The sequence below is a fragment of the Podospora pseudocomata genome, chromosome 3 (assembly GCF_035222375.1).
Source record: "Podospora pseudocomata strain CBS 415.72m chromosome 3, whole genome shotgun sequence".
Taxonomy (NCBI): Eukaryota; Fungi; Ascomycota; class Sordariomycetes; order Sordariales; family Podosporaceae; genus Podospora; species Podospora pseudocomata.
In genome coordinates, this window is record NC_085887.1 from 3,951,098 (window position 1) to 3,971,858 (window position 20,761).

The following is a 20,761-nucleotide window of genomic DNA, read 5'->3' on the forward strand; positions in this document are numbered from 1 at the left end:
CCATATCCCTGAGGACCTCCTGTCTTTGGAGCGCTTGTGTCCTGTCGTGTTCCATGTCCTCGAATAGGGACTGTATCTCTGGACTAAGGGAGACTTTTCCGGCGTGTCTGCTGTCCTCGAGGCCCCGCGCGTTGGGCCTATCCAGTCCGAGGGGACAGCCTCTGTCTGGGTTGTCAGGGGCCGTTGCCTTGCGTGGGCGCGACGGCAGTGGGTGAGGGGGTAGTGTCCCTGCGGTCCTCCCGGTCGGGGTGGGAGTGGCCGGTCTGGTCGTTGGGAGGAGTCTCCCATCTCTTCGTCCCTTCTGAGGGCGGCTTCGTCGGCGAAGAGGCTATCCTCCCTGCGGTCCGCGTGTGAGGGGCATTGCTCATTTCGACACGGGTCGTCGTAGCAGGAGCCTGCGCAGGCCAGGCAGCCCTCGCAGTTCCACAGGCAGTTGGGGGTCTGGGCGCCTGGTGCCGTCATTTTCGCGTGGGTTTTAGCGACTAGTTCTTCCGCGAGTCGCCGCTGCTCGAGCGTGGCTTGTTCAGCCGGGACGTTGTTGTCGAAAAGCACTGCTTTCCAGGCTTCGGAGAAGCCTAGGTAGATCTCGTGCTTCGAGTTGTTCGAGAGGCGGTAGCCTCCTGGGGCCGTCGAGGCCATCGTCGTCGTGGTAGGTGGGGATGCGGCTTGTGTAAGGGGGGGGGAGTAATGAGGGTATTCAGAAAAGAGGGCTTCCAAGGCCCTAGAGGGAGTAACCAGCTCCTGATTGGTCGATTCTTCCTAGAAAAATATTTTTCAGGGAAAGGTGTGACTTCCTCTAGGAGACGTGAGCAGAAGAGCTTGAAACTGTAAATAGCCTAGCATACTTGGCCCTGTGAGGTTGCATACACCATCACTCACCAGCCCTATTGGCCTCACAAGCTGCGCCTAGCTACAGGGGTCTTTTTCAGCTGCTGAGGCCTCACCGCACGCAAATCCCCCAAAGATGTTGCGCTGTCCCACCTCGCCAGTGATGGCAATCCCACCGCCGTCCCGACTCATCGATCGGAGAAGTCATCTCGCTGATACCATCATATCGCACAACAAGGATAAGGTGGCCTCTCGGTGAAGATGGCGCCTAGTTTGTTTGGGAAAGTGAAATCCAAGGGCAGAAAGTGGTTGCAGGCCGCTCCCCGGGAATCCTCGACTCCTTCGCCACAAACACTTTTGCCAACATCATCTCGGCCTGCATCCCAACTAGCTACTCGACCGACATCTCAGCCAACGTCTTCTCCACCTACCTCGACGGATACCAATACCTCATCGCTGCCGAGCCTACAAGAGCGACTTTGGAATGAGGCCTACGATGGGGTCAAAGCGAGCGAGCCCAAACTGGTCGGGGCGTACGAGAAGATCTTATCAACTGAACTGCATGGAGACGACCCAAGCTCTGTTACTCCCGAATCAACAGACAACGAGATAGGAGAGACCCCGGGGACACGAAGCGGCCAAATGCAACAGCTGGTTCAGGCTGGACTGGATCGAACGCAGAAGCAAGCGTCCATCAAGCGAGGCATCGACGAAGGCTTGCAAGCAGTGCAAGAAGTCAGGAGAGTAGTAGACAAGGCGGTGCATGCCGCTCCCGAAGCCGCCATCGCCTGGGTCGGCGTCTGCCTCGGACTAGAGGTGTGTGTGATCAGCTTTTCCAACTGAAGAGAGAACGGTGGATGATCCCATGCTGACAGTCGATAGATCCTTTCGAACCCCGTAACCGAGGCACGCGACAACCGCAAAGGCATCGTCTACGTCCTGTTGAGAATAGAGTGGTACTGGAACTTGGTGTCCCTGCTTCTCGACGAGAACAAGGCCGAGCAATCTTCTGCGGGACTGCGAGCCCAACTAGAGAAGCATGTCGTGCAGCTCTATGAGAAACTCCTCGCGTATCAGATCAAGAGTGTCTGCCTCTACCACCGCAACTGGGCAGCCGTCATCGGAAGGGATCTGTGGAAAATCGATGACTGGGCTGGCCAGCTCAACGAGATCAAGGAAGCCGAGGCTGCCGTGCAAAGAGACATGGATCAATACAACAGCGAGGACAGCAAGATACAGCTTCGGAAACTCATCGACGTCGCAGGTGCTTTAGAGAAACAACAGGAGAAGAGGCACCAGGACGACGGGGACAAGCAATGCCTGAGAGACCTGCGCGAGACTGACCCTCGCAACGACAAGACGCGCATCGAAGACACGAAGGGCGGCCTGCTTAGGGACTCGTACCGCTGGATTCTTGACCACGCCGACTTCCAGCGATTTCGCGACGATCCGCAGAGCCGGCTGCTCTGGATCAAGGGTGACCCTGGTAAAGGCAAGACCATGCTCCTATGCGGCATCATCGACGAGCTAAAGAAGGGACCCAACAGTCTCTTGTCCTATTTCTTCTGTCAGGCCACTGAGGCTCAACTGAGCAATGCGGCGTCTGTGCTACGTGGCCTCATCTACCTCCTCATCCTCCAGCAACCATCGCTTATTTCGCACGTCCGGTCAAAGCACGATGTTGCGGGCGAGAAACTCTTCCAGGGCATCAATGTCTGGGTGTCTCTGGTTGAGATATTCACGGACATGCTGAAGGACCCGACCTTGAAAGACGCAGTCTTGATCGTTGACGCCCTTGACGAGTGCACCACCGATCGGCCCAAGCTTCTTGACTTCATCATTCAATCGTTGACGATATCTTCATCCCGGGTCAAGTGGATCGTGTCTAGTCGCAACTGGCAGGATATTGAGGAGAAACTCGGCCGTATAGAACAGAAGGTCAGGCTTCAGCTCGAGCTAAACCAAGACTCCATCTCTAAGGCTGTCGACACATATATTGAGTGCAAGGTGGAGGAGCTGGTAGGTCTTAAGAACTACGATAAGAAAACAAGGGACACCGTTAAGAACCACTTAACCTCCAATGCTGACGGCACCTTTCTCTGGGTGGCCTTGGTTTGTAAAGAGCTCGCAGACCCCAAGGCCCGAAAGTGGCATACGCTCTCTAGGTTGCAGTCTTTCCCCCCTGGGCTGGATTCTCTATATGGCCGAATGATAGAGCATATCCGTGATTCGGAGGATGCTGACCTTTGCAAGGAGGTTCTGGCTATTGCCTCGGTAGTGTATCGACCTGTCACCTTGGATGAACTGAAGGTTCTTGCTGAGTCACTTGAGGATATTGACCCGGACGACCTGAAAGACATTATTGGCTCCTGTGGCTCTTTCTTGACCCTTCGGGAGAGCGTTGTTTACTTTGTGCATCAGTCGGCGAAGGATTACCTACTCAGCAAGGCATCCTGCCACATCTTGCCTTCTGGCACCGCGCACCAGCACCATACCCTTTTCTCAAGGTCGCTAGCGGCTCTGTCAGAGGCCCTGCGACGCGATATTTACGGCCTAAGCACCCCGGGATTCTCCATCGATCAGGTCTCGCTGCCCAATCCTGACCCATTGTCTTGGATCCGATATTCATGCATCTATTGGGTCGATCATCTCGTCGATTCCAATCCCACAAGCAGCCATATGGATCTTCAGGATAGCAGCGTTATTCATGGATTCATCCAAAAGAAATACCTGTATTGGCTAGAATCTCTCAGCCTCTTACGCAGCATGTCGGAGGGAGTCCAGGCGGTGTACAAACTCGAGGCTTTGGTGGTGAGTTAATGTGGGCATACACCAGAGACGACCTAACATGTTTATAGAGAAACACGCGATCACAAAAACTGGCAGAACTACTTCGAGACGCGCGCCGGTTTATCCTTTCTCACAAACGGCCGATCGAGATTGCTCCATTGCAGACCTATGCGTCGGCACTCGTGTTCAGCCCCGAACGCAGCCTCATTAGAGAACTCTTCAAGAAGGAAGAGCCAAATTGGATGATACTGAAACCAAGAATGGAAGCGGATTGGAACGCCTGCGTGCAGACGCTCGAGGGCCACGGCAGCTCGGTGAACTCGGTAGTGTTCTCGGCGGATGGCCAGCGTCTCGCGTCGGGCTCGGGCGACAAGACGGTCAAGATCTGGGACGCGGCCACGGGCGCGTGCGTGCAGACGCTCGAGGGCCATGGCGGTTGGGTGAGGTCGGTGGTGTTCTCGGCGGATGGCCAGCGTCTCGCGTCGGGCTCGGACGACGAGACGGTCAAGATCTGGGACGCGGCCACGGGCGTGTGCGTGCAGACGCTCGAGGGCCACGGCAGCTCGGTGAGGTCGCTGGTGTTCTCGGCGGATGGCCAGCGTCTCGCGTCGGGCTCGGGCGACAAGACGGTCAAGATCTGGGACGCAGCCACGGGCGCGTGCGTGCAGACGCTCGAGGGCCATGGCGGTTGGGTGAGGTCGGTGGTGTTCTCGGCGGATGGCCAGCGTCTCGCGTCGGGCTCGGACGACAAGGCGGTCAAGATCTGGGATGCGGCCACGGGCGTGTGCGTGCAGACGCTCGAGGGCCACGGCAGCTCGGTGAGGTCGGTAGTGTTCTCGGCGGATGGCCAGCGTCTCGCGTTGGGCTCGGGCGACAAGACGGTCAAGATCTGGGACGCGGCCACGGGCGTGTGCGTGCAGACGCTCGAGGGCCATGGCGGTTGGGTGAGGTCGGTGGTGTTCTCGGCGGATGGCCAGCGTCTCGCGTCGGGCTCGGACGACGAGACGGTCAAAATCTGGGACGCGGCCACGGGCGCGTGCGTGCAGACGCTCGAGGGCCACGGCGGTTGGGTGAACTCGGTAGTGTTCTCAGCGGATGGCCAGCGTCTCGCGTCGGGCTCGGGCGACGAGACGGTCAAGATCTGGGACGCGGCCACGAGCGCGTGCGTGCAGACGCTCGAGGGCCATGGCAGCTCGGTGAGGTCGCTGGTGTTCTCGGCGGATGGCCAGCGTCTCGCGTCGGGCTCGGGCGACGAGACGGTCAAGATCTGGGATGCGGCCACGGGCGTGTGCGTGCAGACGTTCGAGGGCCACGGCAGCTCGGTGAGGTCGCTGGTGTTCTCGGCGGATGGCCAGCGTCTCGCGTCGGGCTCGGACGACGAGACGGTCAAGATCTGGGACGCGGCCACGGGCGCGTGCGTGCAGACGCTCGAGGGCCATGGCGGTTGGGTGAGGTCGGTGGTGTTCTCGGCGGATGGCCAGCGTCTCGCGTCGGGCTCGGACGACAAGACGGTCAAGATCTGGGATGCGGCCACGGGTGAGTGCGTGCATACACTCGACGTTGGGAGAATATTATATCGTCTTTCATTCGATCCAAGGAAAAACTTTCTCCTCTCTACGGACATTGGACTTCTAAACCTGGATCACCCGGCTCTACAGCCTGCCATTGATGATCAGTCGACTGTAATAACCTTACGTGGTGTTCGCCATTCTAGCTGGGGTCTAAGCACCGACGGTGTATGGATTGTTAAAGATGGAAAGGAGATGCTTTGGCTACCTCCGGACTATCGAGGGGGGAAATACGCTGTTGTCGGATCAACGGTCGCTATCGGGTGTCGTTCAGGTCGTGTACTAGTGATGAAGTTCTCTTAGAGCGGAGGCAGGCATAATTATCTTTTTGGTCACAAGCAGCCCTTTTTCAGTTCTCAGTAGTGACCTACGAAATTGGTTCTGTTTGATTTGGAAGCAGGAACCCCGGCCAGCAACTATTTCCTACCTTGGCTGGCTAGCCCTGTATTTATCGAGCTTCAGATGTGCTATTAGAAAAAGTCAGCATCATTTCTTTCTCTTTAATTTCCTTTTAACTTTGTTCTCGGAGGGTCGTAGGGGCCGAGAAATATTTATAGTAGAGTGGACTGCGGCGTTCTTGCCTTCCAGACCTAACGAGAACTGTCTAGTACCAGGAATCATCCACGGCCCCTTCACATCGAAAAACACTGGCCATTCTGTAGATGAAGTTTCTGTTTGCTTAATGCTTTCTTTTGAGATAGAGGCTGGTGGCTGTAGATAGATACATCTTGCATGTTGGATGGCCCTTGTTTTCTGGTTGCTCAACCATGGCAAAAAGCTCAGAGAGTTCGTGGCCAGACCCACATGACCGCTATACGGGTTTCTGCCTCGGTGCGAGTTCCAAGGCGCCCGGCAGTCCCGGCTTTCGGTCCCGCTCCGGCTCGCTGTTGACCACAATCGACCCCTCACGTGCTGCACGATTAGCAAGCTACTCGTTAAGCGGCATCAACGGACTCTAACCGCGGACAAGCAAGTGCCATCCACCCGGGGTTAAATAAGCAGTGGATAACCCGCTGCGAAATGCTATCCCTAAGGAAGCGTTCCTACGCGAGCATTGGCAAATGTTCAAGCTGAACGACAAAACAAGGCTACTATTCATATCTTAACATTGAATTATCTAACTCTCTTCCCGAAAGCAGTTGAGTTGAGCTGCTATACTTGACCGGCTTAACCCCTGAGTTTGGTCGAGTACCGGACTTGGATCGTGCCCTGAGAACGGTGCGGAAGGGCGTGCTGGATAGTGGCCCAATAATCGCCATCTTGTTTCATCCTGCGCACAGTTTCATCCTCTTCTGGCGTCCATCTTGCGCCGGGCGATTTTGCAACTGAAGGCAAAGTCTTAGACGGCCTTCTGCGCTTCTTTGGGTTCGACACAGATCTGCCAGCATGCGGCTGACATAAATCGGAGTCCCAGTCAAACTGTAATTGAAATGTCGCCTTGCCGCCCTCAGTGATGCGTTTGAGAAAAACGTCTCCGAGAGGCCATTCCTCGAACCGAGCAAGAATCATGTTAGCCTCGGACGGAGCTGGTGTTGCTTGTGGCGGTGTTGGGCTGTCAATGGCGCGTCCAGACGTTCGGGTCCCGCTCGGCAACTGTGCGGCATGTGTTGTCGATCGTCTTTGGCGAGAGCTCCGAGAGCCCCGAGAACTGGCGGCGGTACTGTGGACTGAGACTTTGCGGCGCTTGCGACCTTGGTGTACACCATCGGCATCATCGTCTTCCGAGCCAGAATCCTCACTGTCCGCGAGTGAAGGAGAGTTCTCATCTTGGTAGTGAGATTCTGACCCATCAAGGCCGTCCTCACTCTCTGAAAACTCACTATCTGCGTAACCGTCCTTGGACTGCATCGCCTTATGTATTTGCAAGTATATACGACGGGAAGACGAGGAAACGGGGACGGGGACGATACTAGGGCTTCAGATGGCGATTCGAATCCAGCCTTCGCGACCTCGGACTCGGCATCTCTGGACGCGCAGCTAGCATCACCCAAGCCTTGTGCTTGATGCGGTTCGGCCGACGGCCTTGCGGGAGATGGGATGTGGGCTTCAGAAATAGCATTGTCGTGCAAAGTGTCGGCGGATGCTTCGCTTGCCTCGAGTGACGCTTGGGTCACCTCGACGGGGCTGATAGTCCGCGGAGAGTGTGTGCATATCGAGGGGGAATCCGGATGCCATTGGGCGTCACGACAAGCGCCATAGTCAGAGACGGTATCGACCGTCATGTTGTTCCGTTCACTGACTGGCACGGGTCGAAGCTCTTGGCCGTCCGCCGCAACCGGGTATGGCTGGCTTTCAGGGCTAGTAGGAGGGGTTGCGAAATTGATATCTTGGGAGGCGGACGCATCTCCAGTGAGTACATGACTCCATCTTGCAAGAGTTCTGGCTCGATTCGGCATCAGCGAGGTGAGAAACTTGAGTCTCCCTCAGCCAAGCCGGGGCGGCTTCCGCTTGAGCTGAGGATACTGTTGGCGCAGTGACCACGCAAGTGGCAGCTATGCTGAACACATGATGCCGCCCTCGACTCAGCTTGCCGCACATCGTCAGGGATTCGCGCCATTCATTGGCAAGGCAGAGTCCTGGGGAGATACCAGATGAGGCAGGTCTTCATGCCTGTTGGGCTGTTCTTCCCGGTCAAGGGAAATGTATTGCCGCTTTTAGACTTGGGTGGGGTGTATAGTTAGGAGCAGCACTGCCTCTTCCACCCTACCCCCCTGCCAATTTCAGCTTGGAAAAAATGTGTTTGATTTCGAAATGTCTAAATTAACCAGCTTAAGTTCGAATAACGAATTTGCAAGTCAAGGTAAAGGCCTAGTTGAATCGTCATATAACGTGCGTGATAAGCGAGTTAGCCAGACAAGCGAGTTAGCCACTTTTTACTACCTCACTATAACTACCCTCAATTGCGCAACCATAACACTAAGAAATAACAATAACTGAATCAGAAACAGATGAATCAGATGATTCTGCAGCCTCCTGGCACGTACGTGCATTATGGCCAGGCTTGCCGCACACACCACAGCACCGAATCTTCGTACGAGACCCCCCTGCACCACCACCACTTTGTCGTATTTCCTGGGCTACCTGCTCACCCACAGCCTTCTGATCCAGTAGATCCTGTGCCTCTTGTACAGTAAGTGACCCTCCAAGCCGCACACGTGTTTTTTTGGCTCTCCGTCTCTTACTAAGCACCTCATTGGCCTTGCGTAGCGAAGAGACCTCTGCACAGAGAAGAGCTACCTGTTACGCCCCAAGCGTAATACCCCTGTACAGGAACCACTGGGTGGTACCTGAGGTGTTGGGACACCTCAGCCAATCATTGGGCCAGGGATGGAAAGACCCACAAGCCCCCGTGCAACCAATTAGGAGTTGCTCAGTCTGCTCAGTCTGCTCAGTGCGCCAAGACCCCTGAGCACACTGAGCACACTGAGCAAGGTACAAAGATACTTCAGAAACATATGTAGATAGCTTCACATAAATAGGGGGAGCGCCGGGCGCTCCCCGTGTCGAAGGATCTGATTCCTCATGCAAGCAATCAAGTTCATTTGTCTACAATCTACTCTCAGTAGCTCTTTGTTAGAACAACCTGTTGTTGACAGTGAACCCGTGTCTGAGACGCTTGTCACAACCTTCGATCATCCTGTCATATTCACCTTCGGCGTACTGCCTTGCAGTCTGTATCCATTCCTGGTGCAGGTTGTAACACTTGTCTGGCTAACTCGCTTATCACGCACGTTATAACTAATTTCCTTAATTAATATTCTAGAGGTAACGTGATCCACCATCGAGCGGGACACCCCATCGACCGGGACACTTTTTCCCCCACTATAACCACCCAACTTCAATTCGCGTTTTCTCTATCACAACAATGTCCGACAGCTTGCCAGAAAATCGAGTCCTTTTAGCGATCAATGCGATTCGATCAACACCGCGCTTGAGCATCCGACGCGCCGCAGAAATATACAACGTGCCCAAGTCCACAATTGCTGCGAGAATGAAGGGCCGAGTTGCGAAGTTCGACAGTTACAACGCACGTTCGAATTTGACTACGATAGAAGAGGAGGTGATTGTTCAATATGTACTCGACCGAGATTCGCGAGGGTTTTCGCCCCGGATTGTCGACGTGGGTGATATGGCCAATCTCCTGCTTCGGAAACGCGGTGCGCGACAGGTCGGAAAGAACTGGCCAGACCGCTTCGTTACCCGACGTCCAGAGTTAAAGACGCGTTTTAATCGCGTCTATGACTATCAAAAGAGGCCTCTGTGAAGATCCTGCAATTATCGAGCCATGGTTCCGACTGGTTGCCAACATGCGTGCGAAATACGGCATCCTCGACTGCGACTTCTACAACTTCGACGAGACGGGCTTTATGATGGGCATGATACGGCCAGGGATGGTGGTCACGCGCTCCGATCGGGTCGGCAAACCAAAGGCTATTCAGCCGGGCAATCGAGAATGGGCGACAGCGATTTGCACTATTGCTGGCGACGGGTATGTGGTGCCGCCTTTCTTGGTGGTGAAGGGCCGTTTCCACCTCGCCAGCTGGTACTCCGAACATCAGATACCTGACGACTGGGCCGTCGCAACAACAACCAACGGATGGACAGATAATAAGACTGCTCTGGAATGGCTGCAGCATTTTGATGAGCACACTAAACACCGTCGGAGGGTGTATATCGGATGCTGGTGCTCGACGGCCATGAGAGCCATGTTAACGCCGAATTCGAGGACTATTGCAAGGAGAATAACATTGTCACCATTTGTCTGCCTTCCCATTCCTCGCATCTTACCCAGCCTCTCGATGTGGGTTGTTATAGCGTCCTAAAGAAGATGTACGGTGCTGAAATCGAGCACTTCATCAAAGCCCGGATCACGCATATCACGAAGCCCGAGTTCTTCCTTGCGTTCAAAGCCGCCTTCAGCCGGACTTTCACCCAAGAAAACGTTCTTGGGGGTTTTCGGGGGTCTGGACTTATCCCCTACGACCCGCAGGCCGTCCTTTCGAAGCTAGATGTCAAGTTGCGGACACCAACCCCCCCTGGGACCCCTGATGGGCCACCAACACCTTGGTTCTTTAAGACGCCCAAGACTACCAACGAAGCCCTCTCGCAGTCTACCCTTATTGAAGCTCGGATTGCAAGACATCAGTCGAGCTCTCCGACTCCGATTTTAGCTGCTGTTGATCAGCTTTCGAAAGGAATGCAGGTATTTTCCCATCAGGTGACCCTTTTACAAGCCGAGGTACGGACACTTCAGGAGGCCAACGAAGCACTTTCCAAGCGCCGGAGGGCCAAACGGACGCGTCTCCAAGATGGAGGGGCCATTAATGGAAGCCAGGCTAGGGATATAATGGCAGAGAAGGGCGTAGTTGAAGCGGAAGGACGCGTCGAAAGCGGAAATGAAGGGTCGTCAAAGAGGCGTCGGATGGGTTCGCGGCACTGTGGCATCTGCCGCAAGACTGGCCACAATGCAAGGACATGCCCAGAGGCTGGGGAAACAGATGCTTCAAGTGATGCTGAGTAGCTGCAATTGATTTGATTAGTGTTTTATGGATTTTTAGAGTTTGTTGTGGTTGTGGTCTGGAAAAGTGTCCCGGTCGATGGGGTGTCCCGCTCGATGGTGGATCACGTTAGCTATAGTTAGTTTTCTAAGCCCCTCGTAATCCATCTTAGGCTTAAGTTTATCCTATAGTCTTAATAATTTGGGGGGTTAGTATTATTTGATTTGGATGTAATGACCTTTGCGTTGAGGGAAGACGCTACCGACTAGACGGAATGGTAATGTCCTTTAAGCGTCTGCGTAAATGATCCCGTTGCCGTATTCCAGATCTTTGATGGTGTTGTTGTTTGATGCGACGTAAGCCAACCGCGGTGACAGTGGGTCCCACGTATAGATCATGATCGGCTGTGGGGTCGTGAGTTCTGACCTACACCTTATTAGCATGCGGCGGAGCGGTAAGAGTGTGATAGAATTAGCCAGTCCGGAGGAGCCTTCTAAAGGCGGTACAATAGTTCTCTTCGCATAATGATAACGTGACGAGAGTTGACGCTCAATGTAGAATGGGGTTAGTAGCAACTGGGTTATTATCTTGTAAGAAATAAATATCTCGAAGATGCTAGAACTCATAAATATATATAGATTTATACGTTCTCTCGGACATTTCTGATGGCACGCTATGAATAAAGATATAAGAAACTGGGAGAAAAGTACGGATATGAACATGGAACGAATGAGTTGTTTTATGGCTTTGGCTGTAATAGCTACACCACCGCTTCCTCCCAGTTCTCAGCAGCTAGTATGGACGGCAGCCGTCTGCGTCCATCATTTACATTGGTAGCGCCCTTCTCTAATACTAGCTTCCTCACCACCTCCTTGACGTTATGTTGCTCGCTAGTTAAAGAGATATGTCCAAGATTAGTCCCTATAAAACTTCTTTCCGAAGCGTACAAGTATAAATGCTTCCTGAAGCTCTTCTTGAGTAAAGCTTCGTAAAAGGATCGGATATATGGGATGAGGACATCTAACGATAATGCTGATTGATATAGAAGCGCCTCGATTGCTGCCCACCGGATGCCACCGTTCTCATCCTCGAGCCGTGCTGCGATGCTCTGGAGTACCTGGTCGGGGAGGTCGGCGCGGTCTTGAAGCGCCTCGATTGCTGCCTCCCGGACGCCCCCGTCCTCATGCTCGAGTCGTGCTACGATGCTTTGGAGTACCTGATCGGGGAGGTCGGTGCGGTCTCGAAGCGCCTTAATTGCTGCCCGCCGGACGCGCCAGTCCTCATCCTCGAGCCGTGCTGCGATGCTCTGGAGCACCTGGTCGGGGAGCTCGGCGCGGCCTCGAAGTGCTTTGATTGCTGCCTCCCGGACGCCCCCGTTCTCATCCTCGAGCCGTGCTGCGATGCTTTGGAGCACCTGGTCGGGGAGGTCGGTGCGGCCTCGAAGCGCCTCGATTGCTGCCCACCGGACGTCCCCGTTCTCATCCTCGAGCCGTGCTGCGATACTTTGGAGTACCTGGTCGGGGAGGTCGGCGCGGCCTCGAAGCGCCTCGATTGCTGCCCACCGGACGCCCCAGACGCCCCCGTCCTCATCCTCGAGCCGTGCTGCGATGCTCTGGAGCACCTTGTCGGGGAGCTCGGCGCGGCCTCGAAGTGCCTTGATTGCTGCCTCCCGGACGCCCCCGTTCTCATCCTCGAGCCGTGCTGCGATGCTTTGGAGTACCTGGTCGGGGAGGTCGGCGCGGTCTTGAAGCGCCTCGATTGCTGCCCCCCGGACGCCCCTGTCCTCATCCTCGAGCCGTGCTGCGATGCTTTGGAGCACCTGGTCGGGGAGGTCGGCGCGTCCTCGAAGCGCCTCGATTGCTACCCACCGGACGCCCCCGTTCTCATCCTCGAGCCGTGCTGCGATACTTTGGAGTACCTGGTCGGGGAGGTCGGCGCGGCCTTGAAGCGCCTTGATTGTTGCCCGCCGGACGCCCCCTTTCTTATGCTCGAGCAGTGCTGCGATGATTTGGAGCACCTGCTCGGGGAGGCCGACGCGGCCTTGAAGCGCCTCCATTGTTTCCTCCCGGACGTGCCGGTCCTTATCCTCGAGCCGTGCTGCGATGCTTTGGTGGATCCTGTCCGGTAAGTTATTATGCTGGTTTCCTATCATACGCAAGATAGCAACACATTGGCGTGCAGAGGTGTGGTTGGTCAGCCAGGGAGATACGACTTCTATAACATTGAGCGGCACTGCTGTTCGTCTAGATATTGAATCGAGAAGAACCGTTCTTTCGCCTTCAGATGCTTGCGTTAATACATTGCACAGGACATGCCCCGGACACTCCATTTCGTGGACTAGTTTGGAATTCCCCGTAGAATCGAATTCAAACAGTAGCCACTGTTCTAGTTGGTTTTCTAGCCTCGCTCGAAGTCCCGTGAAATTCGACTCCTTCCGCTCAACTTCGCTCAGGCAATGCATGACAAGGCGTTGGTGCGTAGGTCCTAGGAGATCGCGTGGTTCCTTCTCAATCATCTGGAAGAAGTCGAGGGCCATGTCATCGGCATCGAGTAATCCTGCGACAAAGCGCCAGAAGATATCGTAGCGAGGATCGTATTTGTACTTCTCAAGGAAAGTGGCAGGTTCCATATTGTTACAATTGTCACGGCTGAGTTGCAGACAGTTGAGCTGTTGTTTATCTTTCCACTGTCGAATGAAATACCGTGCTGCAAAATACTCTTGAAACGTGAGGTGTAAGAAGTGGTAATTTCGATCTTGGTCGTTTGATGAAGGGTCCGACGTTCGTAAGAATGAGAGACAAGGCAGATCTTTATCAAGTAGGAGATCTGATGCAAATCTATCAGAAACAGCGTTTCGAAGTTCCCAATCGAAGTCTATCACGTCGTCATAGAACCCCAAAAAGGCAAGGCACTCAAGGAATCTGAGCTCCTGCTCCACGAAGCTTTCAATCTTTTTCCGGCTAGCCTTCTTAATCTGGTCTCCCGTTAGAGGCTCACCATCCTTCTTTTTCTGTAGCTTCAAGATATCTTTTTTCCACAGACTCGCCTCGATAGCTTTGTAGACAGCTGTCATGGTCTCCGGCACACCTTCCCGAGGAAAACCATTCCAGGTGTAGCAAAACGCATCTAGCTGGATCGGGATACGCATTAGACCTTGCATGAGCGGATGGCGTTGCAGAAACGATTGAACCTCTTTGATCTTTTCCAAATCGCGTTCGCGCGTGTCTCGATCGGTAAAGGTGTTTTGAATGTAGGCCGTGATTTGGTCCGGGTAGAATCCAATGGTTTCCAACTCGAGGTCAAGAGGATCTAGCCGAGGAGGAAGCCGTGCGTTGGGCCGGGCAGTGATGATGACATTTGGCTGATTCAAGAGCTCTTCGAGGAAGACGGACATGTCGCCGCCTAGGCCTTGTGACACTTCGTCGAAACCGTCGAGGATAAACAAAGTCCTGCCGCTCTTGGTGTCCTTCAAGGCGCGCCACAATGCTTCGGAGAGCTCGCGGCCTTCGAGATCTTGAGAGAAATATTCATGGTAAAACAAATCCCGGAAGTTGTATCCGGCACTCTGTCTCTTTTCCACCTTCAGGTTCCGCAGTGGTACCCAAAGAACGCGACTAAACAAGCCCTGCCATAGGTTGTTGTATTTAAAATCATGGGCAATCTTCTTGCATAGAGTAGTCTTACCCACTCCTGCCCGTCCACGGATCAGGATGCGACTTGGTTGTTTCTTCTGGCCGTCCTGTGACTCGCGGGGCTCAAACAGTGTCGGCAGCGTGACCTCGATCGTCTTGTCCGGTGTCTCCACATTTAGTCGGGCGAGGAGCGAAAACGGGGAAGACTGTTGTGCTGTGTCTCCTTTTCCTCCGCGAGTTGCATTATCGCCAGGCCACTCGACAATGGCCAGATTGATGTAGCATCTGTCCATCGGCAGCAGGTCGCCCGACAGTCGTTCAATTTTGAGCCGTTCCAGCGAATAGTGCACATTGCGAATCCTGGCGTCCGCCTGTGCGAGGGGGGTTCCATTACATATCTTCGTGAGAAACTCTTGAATCTTTCCAGAGACTTGTTTGTAGTCCGGACATTTAGGGCCGTCGAATTTGTTCATCAGGCGGTGGGTTCGATTGAGCGGCAGCGGTTCAAAGACGATTTGAAGGGTTGCTGACTTCATGTGGACCAGCTGGGAATCGTTAGTCGTAGCTCTGGGACGACGGTGCGTCGCGGTTCTTACCTGCTTCCATCCAGGGAGTGAGGCTGGCAGCCAAGGAAATACCTTGCGCCAGAGATTCGTTTTTCCAAGTTCGTAAAAGCAGAACACATGGCAGGGGTTGTGATTATCTTGACATAGCCGCGTGAACCTCCGAACTAGTGCCTCAAGAGGGAAGGTCGATCCCTTCACCCAGCCGATCAGGTTACTCACTTCTCGGCGACGTATCAGAGCCCATACGGTCAGACCTGGATCTGCCCAGATAGTTACGTCTTCGAACGAAGTCCCTCCAAACGGGGTGGCGAGGAAGATAATCCCACGTGTTGCTGTCCGTAGACTATAATAGCTGCTGGATTTATAATCGGCGCCCACAAGAGCCTTTGCCAAGATGATTCCCCCAAGGCAGGAAGCGATGAAGAGAATCGGCCGGTCTACTTTCTTTTTATCATGCGTTCTCAAGAGATCTCTCTTGATTCCTTCGAATAGGAGCAAAGCGATCTCGTCGTCCGTTTTCTGGACCAAGTCTGACGGCTGAAGCAGATCGGCAGGCCAGTCGCATGTGAAGATGCGAGCTGCTTCCACTTGACTCGGGAGCATTCGCGGGTCGGCCAGCCAGTTAACGGTGTTGTTGGGATCGTTGGGGTCTGCCCATGTCCACGTGTCCGGCGACTTTGTGTCAAGGCCATGAATGGCAATGATGTCGATGTCGGTGTCTGTCTCGTTCTTGGCAGGGTTAACTTGACAGAGGTGGACGTCTTGTCGCGTGGATCGTGCGGGGCCTGAGCTGTCCCTGGTCTGAGACGACGGTGCGGGCTTGGAACGCGCGAACGTGGGATAGAACCACAGGCCAAAGGCAATCGCACCAGCTAAGAGACTAAGAGCAGTGGTCCATCCGATCAAATGCATGGCCTGGCTGAGATTGACAGAAGGCATGGCTAGGTACTGGCAGCGGGGTTTGCACGGTCAATCCCGAGAATCGTAGAAGTTCCCCGCACCGCTGATGCTGTGGCTCGACAAACGTTGGCGCGGTTGCTCCCAAGTGGAGGCTACTTCCGGCCTTTCTTGTTCGACGGCGGTAGGTGAAGAGTGTTTGATACCGATCGCTTCTGGTGGACAAAGGTCAAATGCCTGGTGCGAGCAGTTGAGTTGTTGATTCTCTCAACTGCGTCGAGGCGCAAGCTCGAAGTGCCATGGAGTGTCCATGTCCAATCATATTGATCCGTAGGGTCAGGCAGCAACATCGACCGGAGCCAGCAATGCCTTTGGACAAACAGGCGCGGCGCAACTGGACAGCCGTTACGAAGTCTAAACAGACCGCAGAAGATCAAGGCGCACGGTCATGTTTACAAGCAAGAAAGGGCTTTGGGAGTTGAAAGCGGGATTGTCGTGGCCCGCCTTCTGCTTCGTGAGTTGATTTGGGAACAAATGCATGGCGGACTGGCAAGATGGTGGGGCCATCAATCATTTCAAATCGAGATGATTGCGGTATACCAGTCTGGTAATGTATTGCAACTAGCTAGGCCACTCTAGGAGTGCACTAAACTTAAGGAAGCAAGGATAGAACAGAAGGTGGAGGTTCATCTGCATGAGCTTCTGGTATAGCTGTGTACGTTGGTCTGAGCGTGGAGAGAGCAGAGACGTGTGCGACTCCAGTCCAACCTGTTTGTAGCTCCTTGGGCTACGTCTTGACAATAGAGCCTGCCCGTAGCCGGCGGAATAGAGCCCAGATTGTAGCTTAGCTGAATACTACTGTCATCAACCTGTTAACCGGTCCTACCTGTGAACCGGTCCTACCTGTGACACTCTATAGCACGTCCTCCTACGGAGCAGAGATAATGGGGTAGACAGAACAGCACGCACTTGAGAAGGGGCTGGTCCATCCTACCGTCGGTTTCCTAAAGCCGTCCAGATCTTACAGGATTATAGCATATCGCCCCAATATCAATAACCCCAAGACCCGAGATTTGCGGGTAGGCTAAGGGGAGCAAACGACTATATACCTGAGGTGAGGGCCTGGGCTGTGCCGCAGTGATGAGCCAAGTCCAACACAAACGTACACGGACATCCAAACGTGATCCAGTCTCTCGGCTGAATCCTCAGCAAAATGCATTCCTTGCGATAGTACACATATGATCTTGGTTTCGACTTCGAAGATCGGAGTGGTAAACATCCAGTTATACAAAGAGCTATACTTCATCATCATTCCGCCTGAGAGCCTAAAAATGCAAGCTCGATGTACCGAAGTATCTCTATATTCTACAGCCCGTTTTATTTTCGATTTCTATTTTCTGTCGGCGCTTACATGCTTCAGGTTTATTGGAAGACTGAGGGGTGTGAATGTAGAAAATAGGGAGAGAAATCTTCCTCAGTTTTTGGCAGTATGTCTTCCGAAATCTGTATCGGATTTCCCTGGAAGTGACAGTCTGGATGTTCACGCACGACACGCCATTTCCAGTCGGTCACAGCATCGGATAGAAAGTTCCCGGCAGCACTAGCTCTTCCGTCGGACCGTGATGGAGCTCAACGCCGCGCCTGCGCATGATGGCCGCCCACAGCCACGAACTTGTTGAGCCATTCAGAGGACGGGAGAGCACCAGATGCCGTCACAAACGCCTCATGAACCCGCAGCAGTGAGACAAACGGGGTTGACATGTGTGCAACAACAACAACCCGCCAAAATGCGCCAGTCCGCATCCCCGTCCCCTCGTCCCCCAATCATCCTTCTCAGTTCGCTAGCTTGCTCTCGATTTCGAAGCCGCTGAGCCATCGCGAGCGGCGCCGGGCCGAGGGATCGTTCCCCCAAGCGGCAGGAAGTCTCGGCAACCCCTGAGCAGAGAAATGTTGACTCGGACCCCGCCAAGCGAGTTGTGACCTCACTCTTCGTCCAGATCTGGGGACCAATCGGGGGGCAAGACTGTGTCGGAAGCCTCCGTAGGCACCCGTGCCAGTTACAGGAGGCGGGCCTGAGATAGCACCATCCACTATCATGCTTTCAGGGGCTAGGAGGGGATTGATAAGCGACTGTGGCATTTCTGCCATTGGCTGGGTGCTGTAGGAGGCCTCACGGAGACAGGCATCGCCGTGAGATGCTCTGCTGCGTGGGAAGCTTCGTAACGCTGTGAGGCAGTCTGGCGGGGAGAAAGGCCTCTGGGCTGTAAGTCGCTGTTAGACTCCATGAGAAGAGGGCAGAAAGGAAAGCCATACGAGCCGCAGAGTAGGAAAAAGAAACAGAGGATATGATGACCATGAGTGGTAATGTTCTTATGCCGTCTAAGACCTGGCTCTGGGGACGAGAGCAGGTGTCGCCTTGATCGATCGATTCCCGTAGAGCTTCATCTCAGTGCAGGACGATGACGCGGCAGGAGGGGGAAGGGGGCTGGGGCTGAGTGCACCGATGGCCACCGAAGAGTCAAAACGGTGGATGCAAAGGGGCCGAGGATGGAAGGAAGCAGAAGTCAAAGATAGATGTTCACAGGGGCCGAGGAGGTCACCGTCTTATATAGAGAAGAGGCACGTGACGCGCGGTCAGTTTGGTGCGCGGCGAGCGTACCTTGCCCCAATGGGCGGTGCCGCTAAACCGGAGGCAGCAGCAGCGAGTCTGCAATTACAAACAAAATGGGCATCGGTACAAGCAGCGCTTAAACTCCATTCAGAGCACCATGCCGACTTTTCCTGTCGCTTCCTTTTTCCAATTTCTGTCTCCTTTTCCTTGAACCTCTCTTCCGAAAGTCAGATAACACAACCCAACACCGCAACTCCATACTCCTCACAGCCCGAACTCCTACACCAAACTCAAGATACCGTTCACACAGTCTTCAACAATCATCTTTGACTTAACAGCAATCATCTTTCTCTTCGTCGATGAACTTGGCCGACAGAGGCGGCGAAATGACGGCGCACATCTGGGTCTTGATGATCATCTCCCATGGCCGGTACCTTACCTTACGAGGCAGAATTGGGAGTCGGGGTGGGCTGCGCCACGGGGCCGCGACAGGCGGGGAATCTAGCCGCGGTGGAGGGTGATGACGGAGAGATGTTGGGGACATATGGGCCCACGCCGTGGTTCGGCAAGTGCAGCGGTGGCAGACGGGTGGTGGACGCTTTGCTGGGAGTTGGTAAGGAATCATTGTCGATGGTCTTGACGCTGACTGTATCACCAACAGGTTCCGAACCAGGAGAATAGTAGCGGTATGGAGGGGAGACCGCGGAGGGGGCAATGGGAGCTGAACTTTTATAAGTCACGCTCGGGACAGACGACGCCGCCGGTTGCTGGGGTGCCGGTGGTTCGAACCTCTTCCCGTCGGTGCTGAACAAACCCGGGCAGCGGATCTCGATGTTGCCGCCTGTATTGATGCGGAACTCGCACGAGAGGTAATCGTAGCCGCCAACTCGATTAACGGGCAGGATGAAAGGGATCGGCGCGTCAACCTTGCTGCTCTTCCAAGTCCATTTCGTAGGCGTCTTTTCGACCATGTTGTACTTGTGTTGGCGGGCAATGGCCACAATGCAAGGGAACTCCTTCTTATTATCCCACTCGGTGTACTTTGTTTCCATGATGGGATGGCATTGCTCTGGCAGGTAGGTCCCGGGCACCCACAGTTGATAGCGCTGGATCAAGGCGTGCATGAAGTCTCGCTTGTATATGAAATTGCGGTCGTTGGCTTCCTCATAAAACCAGTTTCTGAACTGGTTCCAGATTTCCAAGTCCTTCGTGAACCGGTCGTCAAGGTTTTTGTTTTTCACCATGTGAGCGGTCTCGCTTTTTTCCTCCTTAGCCCACCGAGCAACGGCCCAGATCCAGACAGCTTGTTGATATCTCTGCGAGGATTTCACCCTGCTCGACTTGGCGGTCTCTTCGGCGCCCGGTGCGCTCGAGGCAGTCGAGGACGGGGGTGTAACGGATGGACTGCTGGGCTTGATAAATGCCATGGGCAAGTCCACTTGTATAAAACCGCTCACCAAATCATGGTCGTACGTCCTGGTTGCCGGTTTGAACGGGGAAGGGAAAGGTATAACATGAGGTCCAAAAGGAATCGGCAATATCACGATTTTGTTCTTCTTCTTCTTCCTCCTCTCAAAAGGCACGAGTTCGCCATCCTTGCAAACTTGCTCGTTGATTCTTTCGCGTCGGGGGTTAGGTACCCTCTGAGGATATGGCGGCCCCGGGAGGACGGCGTCGCGTCTGCCGAGAACAGCCTGGAGGTTTACTTGATGCACTGGCTCAGGGGTCGGTACGGCTGCCGAGGACTTGCTCTCGTGGTGCGTGTGTACCCAGAAGGGAACAAGTTGCCCTGTGATCGCAAAGAAACCAACCCAGCCCAAACAGAGAGCGGCGAGGCAGAGACAACACAATGTCCTGCCGGCCCCGCGTCTCCTCTGTGCCCAAGGTGGGGGGTGTTGGGGGTCGTCGGTGTTCATCGCAAGGTCTGACTTGGTGAAGTCCCGTCAAACGATTGACGGAAAGTCGTGGGCAGGAAGAGAAAAGACATTTCCCACCGCAAGGGGGAAATGTTGTTCTTCAGTCCGCTTGCTATTGTAGCACGAGGCCAGTGTTAGCATCAGGTCACGGCCCTATCAGTGTTGGTATGCCTCCGGAGTCCGGATTGTAAACCTACCGGATAGAGATCCATCATGGGACATGATGCGGGGATGGGCGAGAGGGACTGGTTGAGGGCATGGGGCTCAGTTCGTCTGGAGACAAAGTCTGGCCAACTGCTGACTGTTAGCTCCCAGCAGTTCAAAGTCGTGGCGGCGCTCAACACGACCTATCCGCTTCTCCTTGATACCAAAGGGGCCGGACCTCACGGTATCCACCGTTGTCAACTCCGGCGCCGGGCAGCACGTCCGACACAGATACGAAAAGCCACACAGAT

General features: G+C 54.4%; 4 protein-coding genes across 4 annotated transcripts; 1 reads left to right on the top strand and 3 right to left on the bottom strand.

Moving 5' to 3' along the window:
* Positions 1-1,089: 1,089 nt before the first annotated feature.
* Positions 1,090-3,648, top strand: NWD1 (NACHT and WD40-domain containing NOD-like receptor 1; the record flags this gene model as incomplete). Its single annotated transcript, XM_062889392.1, has 2 exons — positions 1,090-1,644; positions 1,711-3,648. 2 exons carry the CDS (start codon positions 1,090-1,092, stop codon positions 3,646-3,648), a joined length of 2,493 nt encoding a protein of 830 aa, XP_062745388.1.
* Positions 3,649-6,353: 2,705 nt separating this feature from the next.
* Positions 6,354-7,034, bottom strand: QC762_310925 (uncharacterized protein; the record flags this gene model as incomplete). The annotated part of the gene is made up of 1 exon (XM_062889391.1): positions 6,354-7,034. The coding sequence occupies one exon, from the start codon at positions 7,032-7,034 to the stop codon at positions 6,354-6,356; it is 681 nt and encodes a 226-aa protein (XP_062745389.1).
* Positions 7,035-11,444: 4,410 nt separating this feature from the next.
* On the bottom strand, positions 11,445-16,286 carry QC762_0060150 (uncharacterized protein; the record flags this gene model as incomplete). Its single annotated transcript, XM_062883588.1, has 2 exons — positions 14,913-16,286; positions 11,445-14,861 (listed from the first exon to the last, which is right to left on the bottom strand). The coding sequence occupies exons 1-2, from the start codon at positions 15,819-15,821 to the stop codon at positions 11,445-11,447; spliced, it is 4,326 nt and encodes a 1,441-aa protein (XP_062745390.1). The 5' UTR covers positions 15,822-16,286.
* Positions 16,287-18,830: 2,544 nt separating this feature from the next.
* QC762_310920 (uncharacterized protein) lies at positions 18,831-20,528 on the bottom strand (the record flags this gene model as incomplete). Its single annotated transcript, XM_062889390.1, has 2 exons — positions 18,831-20,179; positions 20,504-20,528. The coding sequence occupies 2 exons, from the start codon at positions 20,526-20,528 to the stop codon at positions 18,831-18,833; spliced, it is 1,374 nt and encodes a 457-aa protein (XP_062745391.1).
* Between the last annotated feature and the right edge of the window lie 233 nt (positions 20,529-20,761).